The sequence below is a fragment of the Monomorium pharaonis genome, chromosome 7 (assembly GCF_013373865.1).
Source record: "Monomorium pharaonis isolate MP-MQ-018 chromosome 7, ASM1337386v2, whole genome shotgun sequence".
Classification (NCBI taxonomy): Eukaryota; Metazoa; Arthropoda; class Insecta; order Hymenoptera; family Formicidae; genus Monomorium; species Monomorium pharaonis.
This window is the reverse complement of record NC_050473.1, coordinates 20,139,857-20,156,094: the sequence shown is the minus strand read 5'-3', so window position 1 is coordinate 20,156,094 and position 16,238 is coordinate 20,139,857. Positions and strand designations below refer to the sequence as shown.

At 30.7% G+C, this 16,238-nt stretch overlaps 1 protein-coding gene across 5 annotated transcripts in view; it reads right to left on the bottom strand.

The window, feature by feature from the left end:
• The window catches only part of LOC105834973 (neurexin-1), a 421,734-nt gene that overhangs the window by 218,988 nt on the left and 186,508 nt on the right, over positions 1–16,238 (bottom strand). For all 5 annotated transcript variants that reach the window (XM_036290354.1, XM_036290356.1, XM_036290358.1 and 2 more), the window contains 2 exons: positions 13,204–13,230; positions 1,570–1,728 (listed from right to left, as the gene is read on the bottom strand). In XM_036290354.1, coding sequence (XP_036146247.1) covers positions 1,570–1,728; positions 13,204–13,230 — 186 coding nt within the window. The remainder of the gene's footprint in view (positions 1–1,569; positions 1,729–13,203; positions 13,231–16,238) is intronic.

Below are 16,238 nucleotides of genomic sequence, written 5' to 3'. Positions count from 1 at the left end.
CTAGAATATAAACAGTGTTATTTTTGCGAACATATATAGCTTATTTTATTGCTTTAAAAAATGTATAAATTTTATTATAACAAATATATATATGTATATATGCACGTTTACCAGAATTACATAAGTATAATACATATACACATTTCTAAGAGCTTACTTGTTACAGTTCTTCTGTAGAAAAATTTTGAAACATAAATATTTTTTTTATTTTCATAGGTGTTCTAAATTACAGTGTAAATAAAAACAAACTTGCAGATATACTATAAAAACTGTAAACGTAATTCTGTTCCGTGTAATATTATATTGAACCCCTGTGATTAAATATTTCAATAACACCGTTGACAGAAACTTAAGGAATTAAGAAACACTTTCCTGTGTTTTGTTTCACTCACACAAAATTAATAAGAATCTCGTTATTTCATAATGCATTATGTTACGTTCCTTATAGTATAGAGATAACAGGCGAGCTTTTAATCAATTTCATTATAGTGCAGAATATTTAAGGAACGTACATGCTCTCGAAAGAACTCAAGTGGATCTCTGATTACGTTCTCTTTACTGATACTATATATATCTTGTTAATGTTCAATAACACTATCGCGATTCCCCGGCAATCGTTAGGTGTAATTTTACTATCAGAGTAATTACTCGCTGATGTTCGGCTGAAAAGAGCACAAAAAGAGCAATTTAATAATTATGATAAACAATGGGGTATTTATTTACCAGTTCTATTATTGCTTCTCATCACAGGGGAGAAATAGTCGTTTACGATGAAACCAAATAAAAGGGCACACGATAAATCAGTCGCCTTTTAAGCTATTTTAGTGTATATTAATACTAAAGGAAAAATTAGTTCAATTTCCGAGATTATTTAATATAAAGAGCACATGATGAATCAGTCACTTTTTAAGCTATTCCTCTATATGTTAATGCAAACGAGAAAATGGGGTTAATTCAGATTTAAATATTATTTGACGCAAAGTATATTAAAACAAACGAATTGAATTTTAGCAACTTATTGCAAAACTCATTTAATTCTTCCTAAAAATGTCAAAGTGTCGAAGTCATTGTTACTTAATACAATTTTCCATATAATATCACTTATCTTTATATGGTAAGATTAAAATATTTTATTAAAAAATACGTTAAAAATTAAATGTAAGATGTAATACTGTAATTCATTTATTCTTCTTTAGAATTTATGTATAATTTGTTTTTAATCACTGAGATTTATCGATCTGTATCTTAGAATGACTTATTCTTTTTCTTAAAATAAAGACAGTAATCTTATCAGGTTTACCACTGGATTTATTTAAATTCTTCGATTTGTTCTAGAAACCAACACATAAAAATAGTTTCATTGAGATTTTACTGCTTTTCATCACACATTATTTTATCGCAAATTATTAAAACTGTAACCTTTTTGCAACATGTTCAAAAATATAGCATTAAAATGGTTAACGGCTTCTATTACGCTTTATGCAATTTTGATTCCAGTTAAGCTCATTTACGGTGTACGGATGAGAAAGTTACTGGAAGGGTATAAATAAATCATGCTGTCGATCCAACCTTTCTCAGACATCCGACGAAGTTGTTGATCCCTTTAGCGCCTTGCAAGGACCTCGCATCAGCGCCTCCACCGACGAGAAGTCGACGGCTCGCCAAATGTGTGAACGATCCGGCGGTGTGACCGTGGTCGGTGTAAAGTCCATCGACCATAGCTGACAGCTGTAACAGAAACAACAGCACAATGAAACTTTCATCTGAATTAGGAAATTGACTCTGTTACCTTAATTCTTTTACTGCATACAATTTAGCCCATTCGAATTAAAGACAATTAAAATTCTAATACTCTTGATTTAAATACTGAAAAAGAGTCTTATTGAATTAATTGGAAATCTAGTAGGTTGAACCAAAGTCTGGTAGAACCTATCAGATTTCCAATTAATTCAACAAGCTTCTTTTTTCAATAAACCTAAACTTTAAAATGTATTTAGTTTTATCACGCTAGTTAAATATTGTTTCGTAATTTTCGAACAATTTTATGAATTTCTTAATTTTTTGTTTATTTAAAGTTTATCCTTAAATAAAGGTTTGCTCACGTCGCCCGTGATTTTTCGTTCCGTCGTGAAAATTGCACCGGTAAATTGCAAGCGTCGTTATATCTTGCTCTTCGGAAAAGTAACCGGAATTAACATCGGTAACGTGCTTCCACATCTCTGAAAAGGAGCGGCTAAAGTTCCCGGAGCGATCATGCGGGCGTGCCGTAAAGTTTAGCATTTAGACAAGCATCGTTCTTGAGGAACGGTTCGTTACGACTTGAGCAGTAGTATCGATAGACGTTATCTCCCGTTATACTCTTCCTTTTTCGTTTAGTACCGTTTTAACCAACAGAAAGGGAAACCGGATGGAACGAGCAGGGTTAAAACGTTAAAATGTTACATCCTCTTGCCGTACCTCTCGGGAGTATATAATAGAGAGAGGAAGATATTATCCTCTTACCACCCTTCATCTTCGCTTACTACCAGGACCGCCGTGTTGCAATCACGAGATTTTTGGTAACAAGAAAAAATTATTGAATCTCAGGACTTTCAGTTTACAATTGTATGAATTAAAATGTTCAAACATTTTTAATTTTCCTAAATCTTCTTGCATTAAGTATATGTTCTTAAAAAAAGTAAGTATAATATAGAAATTAGAAATCTTTAGTCTTATACGCAAATATTATTTGATTACAGGACTTGCAATTCAGGCTTTTATTTGGTCCAATTATAAATAACAAGATTTAAATAACAAATAAAAATATTAATTTCACATTAACTTTGTCGTGTTGATATAATGATAAAATAATGAAAACCAAAAGTCTTAATTTAATGTAAAATTTATTATACATATATATATATATAAATGCGCTGTGTAAATTTAACGTAAGAATAATGTAAAAAGTTAATTATGCATTTATTTATAATGACCATATACATGTAGTACATTGTAAACGGATTAAATAATAAAAACTAAATAAATAAACTGAATAAGATTATTATTTAATAATAAAATGCATTATTTCGTAAATATAAATATGTATAAATATGTATAATATAATGTATATACGCGAATTATAAAATATTTTAAGTATAAATTTAAAAAATAGAGACGTATTAAAACACCGAAATGGAAGATAGAAAATGAAACCATAATAAAGATAGATCTAACACCTTGAAAAATAAGGCTTTGAAAAATAATCCCTTTAATTAATTTAGCTCCGAAAATATGACGTAAAGCATTAAAGTCATATAGGGTCGGCCCTGCTTGGCGCTTCCGCCTTTCCTCATCGTAATTAGGTAGCTCTCTTGTCGAGAGCGCTTCCTTGGACCGCACAGTCGAGCAATCTCCTTCATAATCCTCGAGGCCTTATCTCCGATGCTTCCCAGTGAACAAATAGATCTCGAGTTCATCGCGATGAAATTAAGGAACTGTCTGCGAGTAACGGTGTTCTATGCCGTAAATCGTCGTACTTTCACGAAGAGTATAAAGATACGTTAATGCGTTTCTACCATTACTTAATCATAAAATTGCATACATTGACAACAAAATTTAACAGAATAGTATTTGATTAAAACAGTGTCGTACAGAAACATGTAACTTTAAATAAAAAACTTTTGCACCCGTAATATTTTCCTAAATAATATTCGTGACGGTAAACAATAAAATTGATTAACACAGTTTAAGTAGAAGAGGTAGGCAAATAAATTGATGCATATACATATATATAATATATGTAAATATACAATTAGTAATAAAATAATTATTTACACGATTAATTTATAAATAGCAAATCACTGATAATCAAATCGACTCAATCACTTCGTATAATAAATTATTGCAATGCTGATCACAATTTATAGTTTTAGACTCAAAATTAAAAGTTTATTGCCGCGAGCACGTTTCTACTTTTTATTTCATAGTTCTTTTCTTGTTAATAAAAATGAACATATTTATTGTGTAAAATTAAAAGTACGTGCACATTGTGTTACTTTTACACTTTTTTCAGTTATTTTAATAATTTAACACTTTACTTTAATTAACACAACAGCAAAATGTTAAAGTAACAAGTAAATATGTTAAATTGACATAAAAATTTTAACCAGAATATTTTTTAACAAGAAAACACAAAATCTTTACTGTGTGGTTAAAATTTTTATGTTAAAATTTAACATATTTGCTTGTTATTTTAACATATTGCTGTTGTGTTAATTCAAGTAAAGTGTTGAATTATTAGAATAACTAAAAAAAGTGTAAAAGTAACACAATGTGCACGTACTTTTAATTTTACACAATAAATATGTTCCTTATTGTCAGTGACAGCATTCATCTGTTAAAATTGACAAAAAAAATGTTGAATTTACTTTGTAATATAAGAGTGACTGTCATTTTTTGACGTGATCTCAACGTGTCCAGACATGTCTCGCGAGTACTCATCTCATTGTCAAATCTCATTATAATTACATTAGGTTGTTCCACGACCAAACGAAAGAGTGACCGCAAAAATCGCCAATTTTGTGGACATTGAGTTTTAATACGATTTTGGTGGTAAACCATTGTATATCATCAAACATTTATCCTCTAAAAATTTCGAATTGAACATACCTTTTATTGCTGAGATATAAAAGGTTAAAGTTGATATTATTCACGAATAAAGGTTCCCGTAGGAAAAAATTATGCAAAAATTACTGCACAAAAAATTGCATCTTTTGTGCATAAATTTCTGCAGTTTTTACAGATTTTTGTACAAAGTTTTCGCCTTCAGAATTTTTCTGCAGAATATTTTGTAGAATTTTATGTAATATTTTCTGAAGTTTTGTGCCTTCAAAAAAAATTACATAAAATTCTGCAAATTTTCTGCAGAAAAATTCTGAAGGCAAAAACTTTGTACAAAAATCTGTAAAAACTGCAGAAATTTATGCACAAAAGATGCAATTTTTTGTGCAGTAATTTTTGCATAATTTTTTCCTATGGGTTACGCCATTTTACACGTTCAACATAATTCTGGCTTAAACGTCGATTTGAGATCACGATAAATTAGTCTTTTAACAGATAAACAAATCTTATCTGAAACATTTTTTTATATGAGAAATAATCTCGAGGTTTTTTGTGTTGAACGGATAAAATGACATACCCTTGTAACGTACGCGGGAACATCTAAACTTAAATTGCAATAATTACTTTAAACTCAATCTTAATATTGGAATGCATGAGTATTGATTTCTTATTCGGTTACTGGTGATACCAGGCGCAGGTCGATATCGGAATCAAAATGTAGAGCATAGGGTTACACTCTGAGACAAAACCTTCCTCCTCTACTAGGAATTAAGTTTGCGTAGGGGAAAAAAGTGAAGGGAAATTAGGTATAAATAAGGGAATCAAAACAGTTAAGCAGAGTTGTTAAGCTCAGTTCAGCTCAATACAGTTTAGTCTCAATCATCCTCGGAACTTTTAAATCTTAGTTTTACCGAACAACTCTCTTGATCTGCAGCCTGTAGCATCACCCGGGTCTTAAACCTTAGGGTTTGTTGTTTTGAAATCAGATTTTCGGAATAAAGGTAATTAACTTGACTTCTCTTTCAAGATTATTTTAAGTTCCCTTCTAATTCTGTCGCTGCCATTTAAGTGGCAACAGATCAAGTCAAAACTCTGTCGCTGCCGAGAGCATTGAGACAGATCTTTCGGGTCCTGTCACTGACGTTAGCGTGGCAACAGGTCCCCTGAATCCTGACTCTTTACTAGTTGTAGCAACAGAGAATTTTAAATTTAAATTTAAATTAACTTTAAAATATTTAACGTCCAAAAAGGATGGTAAACGTGTAAGAATTAAAAGATTGAGATATCAAATTTATAAAATTCGTTATCCTTTCGGTGAAGATTAATTTTCTCACAAACTTGTCCATCTCCAGGTAAATTACTTAAATGTATTGACCCAAAACGGACATTTAAATCAGAACGTGACACCTTTCATTAATGTATAGTGATCAATTTAACCCCTAATACCTCAGTAATAAAAGGTATGCTCAATCTGAAATTTTCAGAGGATTGATGTTCCATGATGTACAATTATTTACCGCCAAATTTGACTCAAACTTCGTTGTCCACGAAACGGGCGATTTTAGACTTGTTTATGTGGTCACTCTTTTATATAAGGAGTAGATTTTATAAAATGTTGTAAAATATTTCTTTAAAATGTTTTATAAGATCTATTATTATAGAGTAGACAAAAGCAAGTCGGATCTTAGGACGAATTGGAATAAATAAAAACGGCAGTTATATTTATTATACTATTTTGATTAAAATTTTTATTCTGGGATGCGAATTACTTTACCTCCTTACATCTTAAATCATTAACCTTATAAAAAACCTTACCAATCAATTAATCTTATGTTGGACTGATTCGCCTCGATTTACTATACACATATAAAATTTTTATCGATAATTTTGATCCAATTTGTATATGCAATTGTAAAAAATATTTTCAGCATTTCAAAAATAATTATTATTTAATATGATATGTTAAATTAACGTATATATATAACGTGTTAAAATAATATTATAATAATGTTAAAATGACATATATAATATGTTATTGTAACACATTATGTGTTACATTAATATTATTATATTAATGTAATATTATTAATATAATATTATTATATTAAAGTGACATGTTACACGTGTTACTTTAACATAATTTTCTCATTAAATTATTACTTAAAAATTGTGTCAAATTCTAAAATTTACATTTATTTTTATGTTAAATTATAACATAATATTTATGTTGCTATTTAACATATTCTTAATATGTTAAATTAACAAAAAGTTTCTATGGACCCTTTGGGACAAGCAATATTTGTTAAATTTGACACAAATTTTTTTACTGTATGTATGTACTGCATGTATGTATGTACTAAAGAACTTTACCCATTTTTCAGATCTAGCAGTAAGTATAAAAAATTTCAAACAAATAGGAAGAAACTTCTTAATTTCATTTTACTCAAAGCATTGAAATAATTGATTTTTGATAAGAAAATATGATTCTTAATAAGCTTCCTTTATTTTCAGTGGCCAAGTTTATGAGAATATCTAAAATATTTATGAACAAATTTCTTATTACAATTATTTCAACAAATTTTTGAATAAAAATTAAAATATATAATTTCTTGTAAAACTTAGCTAAAATAAAAAAATATTATTGTTAGAAACTTAAGATGTGTTCAAGATATAAACACACTCCTAAGTTGATACCGTTCAGAGATGTATTCTTTGAAACATTGTAAAAATGTACTTAATAATATTTCTTAGTTCGATTAGCTAATACTAAAAATTTTTCTTTCAGCAACAAATATTGAATACTTTGTTTATCTCTATTGATCAATACGTTCATTATTAAACATGAAAGGCTAAAATAAAAAAAAGATTGTAATTTTTAGAAACTCCCTTACTTTTTTACAAAATATGATATCAACAATATTTCTATAATTATATAAAAATCTATTATTTGTCATTGCTTTCTGCGAGAGATAATGATAAAAAAAGACGAAGTTTCTGATTAAATTTAATCCCGTGCCTTTGGCATAAAAAATAAAAGAACAGACACATAGCTCTCTGCGATACGATCGTACACGCAATTGGATTTTCCGGGTAAAAATTTATAAATGAGATTAGTCCATGCCAGCTGAAAAAAATTTTATAATAGCTATTAAATGTTAAATGAATTAAGTATTTGTCAATTGAATATTTGGTAGCTTTTACTAAACTCTTTCTTTAGTGTGGGTTTGCGATTAATCTGATGATAAGAGGCTAGAATTTTGATGTTAAAAAGTCTATGTTGGTATTAGCGGCACACATACCTTCTTTTAATAATATCTTTTTAAATAGGGAATGAAACACATTAAAAACCTTAAACAATCTCAGACTAGTTTTATCTCTAAGAAAAAGCGTGTTACGACAAAATACATTATAAGAAAGAATTTATTAATAATAATAATCAAGCTATAGTAAAATATATAATTTTAATTCAACATTTAATTAATGTAATTATTATTTAGTAATATTTAGTAATTGTGTGAATAATAATCAAACATTATAGTAGTAATCACTAGGTTACTAAATTTTACTAAATGTTTGATTATATTAACTAAACATATTATTAAAGTTGAAGTTCAAAGCCTAGTAATTATCATTTAGGCTTAAATACTATTACAAACCTGTTTTGTACAGTTATGAAATGAGAAATAGAAACGACAACTAAACATTGATACATTTCAATTTCAAATCTGCACAGTACTGAATTATTGAATGTCCACTTATGTTATGTGTTTCTGTTCATTATTTGTCTATTATATATATATATATATATATATATATATATATATAATACAGACTTGGCTTTATAAATTTTTAATTTTTACATTTTTTGTAAAATTTATTACGTCAGTGGATTAGTCACTTTGGCGAGTCGCTAATTGAGGTGGAAATTTAATTAAGCCAAAGTAAATCAAAATTTGTACCTTTGATTTGAATCAGGAAGCCGCAATATCTCACTCTATCACAGGAAGAAATTAATTTTCCGACTTAATTAATTTTCCATCTTTATTAGCCGCTTCTGGACCTGCTGACTCGTGCTAATAGCCGTCTTAAACATTTATAACACTGTTCCGATGTGAACTGAACTGGTAATTTATTGTACAGGCTATTTTGCTTTCCCGAAATTGAGCTTGATAATTTATGACGTTGCTTTTAAAATATAAAATATACTTTGTTATTGTTATTTTTTGTCATAAGTTAGGTAATTATCATTTCGTAAGTTCTTGCATTTTCTTCATTAATTTCTTTGCATTATAGAAAGTGTTCAGATAATCTCATTGTAAATAATTCAATAATATATAAAATAATAATAGCATGAATTCTTATACATTAAAAAGTTATACATTTTGCATACTAGAAAATAGCATATCTAGACAGAGAGAATTTTTTATAAAATTTGCTCTACAATCATGATTGTCATATAAGGCAACATTATATTTCAAAGAATTTTGTGTGATTTTCTGTAACGAATTAATATCTCCTATGCATATTTTATATTTTTACATAATAAAATGTATAATACGTTTCATTATTTTTACTAATTTGCATAATTAATCTGCGTAAATTTTAATGATTTCAAAATATGTTGAGTTTACGATTTGTTATTGTTTTAAATAGAATAAATGCTAAGTAATTATAAACATATGCAATGTCATCTATAAATTTTATATATAATACAGTATGATATTTTGAATCTGACTTAGTTGCTTATGATAATTTTATCAAACAACATAATTAATTAATGCTGTTTATACTACAAATAAATAAATAGAATATTATATATTTGTCAATAGAAGAAATGCAACAAGAGATTTGTGATACAGAAATCCCGGATTAAAATCTTATTAAAGTAAACGTATTTTTTAGAAATACATATACATTATACATATATAGTACAATATTAAATACATAATCACATAAAGACAAATTTGTATATAATTATATTTATAAAAAATTTTGCTTTAAATTATAAAAATTTTGTCTTGAAACATGTTGCATGCTTTATAAAAATTTTATTAACAGTTTATAAAATATCTTTTGTTTATTTGAATTTAAAATTCAAATCGTTATTCATATTTGGTGAGTTTTAAATATTTGCTAAGTTGAGACAGCCAACAGCTGTCTCAAGTTTATTGTCATACATGGTAAAATTTGTAGTAAATTTTGTGATGAAATATCATATAACGAATACTTTTTCCGTGTAAATATTCCGCAAGTAATGTTCATACGCAAATAATGCTTTTAAAATTAATTCCTTGTAATATAGATATTGGAACCTAAATGAACGCTGGGGCAAAAAGAAGAGCGTGCAAATCCAGTTTAAGGGTAGCGGGGCCTTTAATAGCATCTTTTTCATTGCATCGTGATAATCGTGAACCACAGAGCGTTAGCAGGTATTCCTCGGTTGCGTGCACAATGTATTTGGGGCAACACAATAAGCGCAGCCGGGAAAGTGGGCCGCAAACCCACCGTAGGAAACGTACGCGCGAGAGGGTCCCTCCTGCAACGGGTATGCTGATCCTCGTTTGACGAATATGGAGCGAATGGAGTGACAAGGGGATGGAGTAGACTATTTATTACAGCCAGACATGAGCTCTACTTAGCTGTTCAACGGATGACGGACACTGTGCATTTGTACGCGTCCGTGGAGACGCAAAAGTGCGTCGCGTTTTGCCACTAACGATTTTTAGGTTTCGCTTCGAGAGAGTTGCATTCTGTCATAATAATGCATCGTTAATAAAATGGCATAAGAAAATTATTAATGAATTTTATTTCATTCTAATACGCGAGAGAGAGAGAGAGAGAGAGAGAGAGAGAAACAGAGAGAGAAACAGAGAGAGAGAAAGATAAAAAATGTGCAGATTTAAAAATCATATTTCGTGAAATAAAAATTCGGAAATTTTTATAAACTTGGAAGTGTTTTAAAAGTTAAATTATTATTAAGTTATTATTAATATTCAAAAATAAAGTTGTCACCGAGATGTTATAAATGTTAAAAATTTAATATGATTTAATATAACTTTTAACAATGTGCTTATAACTGCTGTTAGTTTTAAAAGCTGATGTTTTTATCGCGTAACAAATAGCAATGTTGTTCCACGTTAAAAATGAAAGCTGCAAAGTGATCCCGTTTCGCTATTGGTTTCGTTTGCTCCGCCGATCGTTTTTCTACATTACGTCGTACCACGGAAATAAATGATTTCTACGTTTTTAACGAGATCGTAAATTATACCCGACACCCTGAAAGGCCGCCTGCGAAATGAGTGAAAAAAACAAGGAAAAAGATTCGTGGGAAACCGGGGAAAACCAGAGAAACGTCATCATCGAATTTACTGGAGCATCGCGAGAGTCTTAAGAGCGGTTCAGACTCAAACATCGAGGTGAAAAGACAGGAAATGTGAAAACTTCTACGTGCATACTCACTAGAGAAGAAAAAGAGAGTATCAACGTGAAATCTCCTTGCTCTCTGCATCATGAATGATTTATTCTTGCTTTTTAGAGCGATAGCGTCGCGTCAATTTGACATAGGATATAATTTCAAGAAAGAGAAAAGCTGTAACATATCAGACTGATTTCTATTCTACGTATCCAAAAATAAACGTCAAGGTAAAAACTATACATTCTGTAAGATTTATTCAACTGTAAAATTAAAAGATATCTTTTTTTTTAATTAAAAACGCTACTTTATGTAATTTTATATCATTTTTCTATAATTTTTTTAAAATTATCAATATATTATATTTCATAATTCTTTTAAATAGTGTCTCATAAAAAAATACGCAATATATGGAAATTTTTTGAAAACTTATGTTACTCGTAAATTTATGTTACTTACATTGTAATTTCTTGTAAATGATACTTTATTGAAAAAATAGATACGTGCGTTTAGCTAATGAGAAATTGTCAGTGATAAATAAAAGAAGTAATTTACGTTTACGTGACAAGAAATTCGTGATAATGTCAGTATTTTCAACTCGCGGGCTCTGCCCGTAAATTATGCAATCGATCGGTTTCGCACCCATTTGCATTTCAGAATCTTTTTCCGACTCCTTGCTTGAAAGCAGTCAAGTGCAGGTGAGATGCATCAGCTGCAACTTTTTCCGCCGTCTCTTCGAAATCGTCGGTATATTTCTTTGAGACAGGCAATGGAAAATTCATCGTTTATTGAAATGTTATTTCCCTCACAATATATGAAGTAATTTATCTCTTATATGAACAATTGAACAATTCAAAATACATCAGTATCATAAAAATGTAAGACATAAGATACTAAAAATTATTTCTAGTTTAATTTCAACTAGTTTATGGTATAAAATGTATGTTACATCTTTCAAATTAGATCAATTTATTACGAGTTATTAAAAAAAAACTCTCTGTCTTTTTTTCTTTCCCCTTTCTATTTAAAATAATATTTATATATAAATTATAAAGTAACACAGATAAGAATATATGTAATTTATTTTATTTTACTAAATTTTTTATATATTAAAATGTTTTTATTATATAGATTTTTAAATAAAAAATTTTCTTGTAAACTAGAATAAATTACATAAATTCTACAAGAAAATTTTTTTCACATTTTTTAAAAAAAATTTTTTATTTTGAAGAAGAAAAAATATAGTCGAGTTTAATAACAGTTATAATTAATAACTGACATGTTTTAAAGTTTTGTTAAAAATCTATCATTCTTTAGTCAGATCAAAATGTAGGAATTTCCTCTCACAGCATAACATCATTTATAAACTAAAAGCCCTCCACATATTTTACAGTTTAGTGGCATTGAGCTAGGATAAATAATGCGGGAACATTTGTCAACTTATTTCTGTATGCCACTCCCGTGGAAATACTTTCAATAAAAAATTCACACGGGATTCCTTCCGCCCGGAAGCATAGCGGGCGAGACAACGACGCTCACGTAGGCGAGAGGACGAGACTCGAATGGAGATCTCGAGATCACCCCGCGTGTCCCGGTAGGACATGAGTGGAGCAATAAGAGGACATGGCCGGAGGACCTAAACGGATGGATGACTGAGCTCTTGTTAAAAATGCCTCGGTATTTCTTTGGGATGCAGGCAACTTCGCGCCTTCCGTTGCGAACCGTTCCTAAGGTTTGACAGGAATAAGAGGCAAGAGAAACGTAATAAAAAGTCAACATTTAATCGATTTGAGAGAAAGAAGGTTCTATTGGGATACCTCCTTTTTATAAAATAAAGTTTTCCATTTTGAAAACGTTTATATTTCTTTCGCAAATAACAATGTAAGTCACCGTAAGAGATAAAAATTACGATCAAAAATAAAACAAATTTGTCGTTTGATAAAAGATGTAACGGCAATATCAATTAATAAGTGCAAAACAGAGCTTTGTAAAAAAAAAAGTACACGGGAGGGGAATCCCGTGATTAATCAACTAAATAACGTAAATCCAATTGGAAACGCCCATAATGTGCTTTTACGCGCTATCCTTTGCAATAATATTTGCAGCGCTTTCAGGGGCAATCGGTCAGGCTTCATCAAAGCTACGCATGTATGTACGTGCAATAAGTGGTGCAATAAAAATCACACACTCACCTTGCAAAAGCTAGTTATTGAAGAGATCTGAAACAGAAAGCATAAATGTGCGATCAGTGCATGCACAGGGTATACAGTGTACATTTTACAGCGTTCCCGAGCGACGCGCGAGGCAATTTGAGATCCGAAATTTGCCCGACAAGTGCGGGCGAGCTTTCGAAGCTGATCGCCATGAGAACTCGCTCGCTTACGCGCTAGGTATTCGGCACCTCCTTCCTCCTTTCCTTCCTCCCCCTAGTGAAACTTTTCCCTCTGGATTATCATAAGAACTTTTTTGATGCGAGAATGGCTACGCCGCGCGTCGCTCGAGGAAAATGCAAACGTATTTCACGTATTTGTAGAAACTTCGCCGGTTTTCATTTCCGCGAGGAGTAGAGAAGAGGCTCGCGGAGTTTGACGTATGAGAGCCTTGCCTTGCGCGCGCCGCTTTTGGAGTCAAGTTCGGAACCTAAATCCTTTGCAGAAGTTTATTAGGGTTTTGCAATCACTTTACCGTCTCTCGGATAATAACGTAACATCGGTGCGCTATCCGGCGCGCTATCAATGGCCGAAACGCCACCCCACAACTACTCTTATTATTACAAAAGCTAAATAACTCAAAAGGTATACCTTTTCGCTTTCATGTTATCTTATTTCCGCCTCTTTTCAACGAGTTCGCGATCGGGTTAAAAATTTTTGATCGCTTTTAGATGAGCGATTAAAGACCCCCCCGTCCCCAAGATTTCGTTAGTAAAATCTTTCCCCCTCCCCTCCACGTCAATGATACGCTTCGAACGTGCGTGTGACACAAAGGGCATTTGCTTTCTAAACGGCGCGGCCGGCGGTTTGCGAGCCTGCGGCTGTGTGCAGACCTTATTAAGGAATCCCTTTGATCACACGGCGATTAAACGACTGACAGAAGGGCAACGGCGGGAACGAGAGAGAGAGAAAGAGAGAGAGAGAGAGAGAGCCGGGCGACGAGCTTTTGCCTTTGCGCGCTGCGGAAATGATCGCGAAAAACGGACGCGCACGTGTCTCTCCTTGTGACGATTATATGTACGCGAACTTCTCAATCGTTGTCAAACTTTCCGTCGTTTGACAATTGCGCAGCAGCGCGCGCACGCGTGAAACCAATGTACCCTGTAGCTATAAACTTTTATAACGATTTTATTACTACGGTAAGAAAAATTTTTATTACTGTAGTAAAAAAAAATTATTATAGCAAAAGGTACAAATGGATTAAATTCAGTTAAAATAAAATAATAAAAAGGTATTTTTGTACTTTCCGGCATGCGCATTTCATACTTAATAATAAAACGTAATGGTATAAATTTTATATATGTAAAATAAATATATGTTCGATTCTCATTAGAACGTTGATATTAGATTATAATATTTATGCGAAATAAAATCACATTTCGAAAAGCATTACTCTCTAAATTGAAATCAGTGAAAGTGCATATTTCACTGATTAATATACATAATAATCATAAATAGAATGCAGTACTGAAATCAATAATATTTTACTAATTTCGATTTCACTAATTACGATTTAGAGAGTAGACCACTAAAATATAATATAACTGAAACGCTCATGGCCGTAGAATTCTTTGTTAAAAAATAATCCCCGAAAGAGAGAGAGAGAGAGAGAGAGAGAGAGAGAGAGAGAGAGAGAGAGAGAGAGAGAGAGCGTTTAAACGATATTTTTGTCCTTATTTAAGTTGTACTGCGCATGCGTAGTAGATAGTAGTGGGAAAGATACAGTTTCATAAAAAGTTTACATGTATACATATTCAGTTGTAAATATTAAACTTTAATTGGTTTTTGCAAATAAATATCTAATATTTAGAAAACAAAATACTGGTGAAAAACTGTTATAACTTGGAAACAAATGTGGAGGACAGACAAAATAGGCTAACATATATGTATATATATATATATATATACGAGGTGTCTTAAAACATGTGGGTCAACGCTCGTAAAAAGGTAGAAGGAATCGAGTTGAACATAAAAGTCCAATATTGTCTTAGGTTATGTCTTGGGTTAGGTCCACCAATAATCGAGGTATTAATTTTTCAAATTATGCGAATAAGAATGCGCTGAGGGAAGAGCTCGATCCGCTCAAGCCATAACACGAAAGAAAAAATCTATCGTGAACGTACGATAAGCTTTCATTAATTTACTGTTCACAATTACAATAGAAATTAATTATATTATTTACAGATTCCATACGTTAATATCTCGATTATTGGTGGACCTAATCCAAGACAATATTGGACTTTTATGTTCATCTCGATCTCTTTTACTTTTTTACGAGCGTTGACTCACATGTTTTAGGACTCTGTATGTATATATATACATATATATATATATATATATATATATATATATATATATATATATATAGAGAGAGAGAGAGAGAGAGAGAGAGAGAGAGAGAGAACTTTTTCCCAGATTTTACTAAAAAGTGACAAAGATATCACTTAAGACTCTCTTTGTCGGATCGCGACACTAGCACTCGTGCGCGTTCCAGTCATATTTCAGTGGAGTATATAGACAAGCACGATATATGTACATTGAGGAAAAAAGTCAAAATATTTTTCAAACAAATATTACTTGTTGTGTTCTTAGAAATTTATTAATAAAAAAATAGATAATTGCGAAAAATATGTAATAATTTCTGTGAAATATAATATTTCATCATTGTTTTTATTAATTTGTTTATTAGCTAGGAATAAAATTTTTGTCATATTTAAATAAGAATTTATTTCAGTAAGCTAAATTATAATTTAAATTTTTAAGTATTTTCTTCCAGTGTGTATTATAACGTCACTTGAAAATATATGCAATTCGTAATTATATTTAAAACATACTTTCACGCAATCATACAATATAATTCATGAATCATTATAATATAATATATCAAGTTTAACATATTACAGTCAATTTGAGGATCGTTACAGCAATGCAAACAGCTTCCGAAGGCTTGTAGTCAGTTTCTATGTACGAACAGCTCCTGATTTGGCATTATGTTAATATCCTCAGCAAGCCGGGTC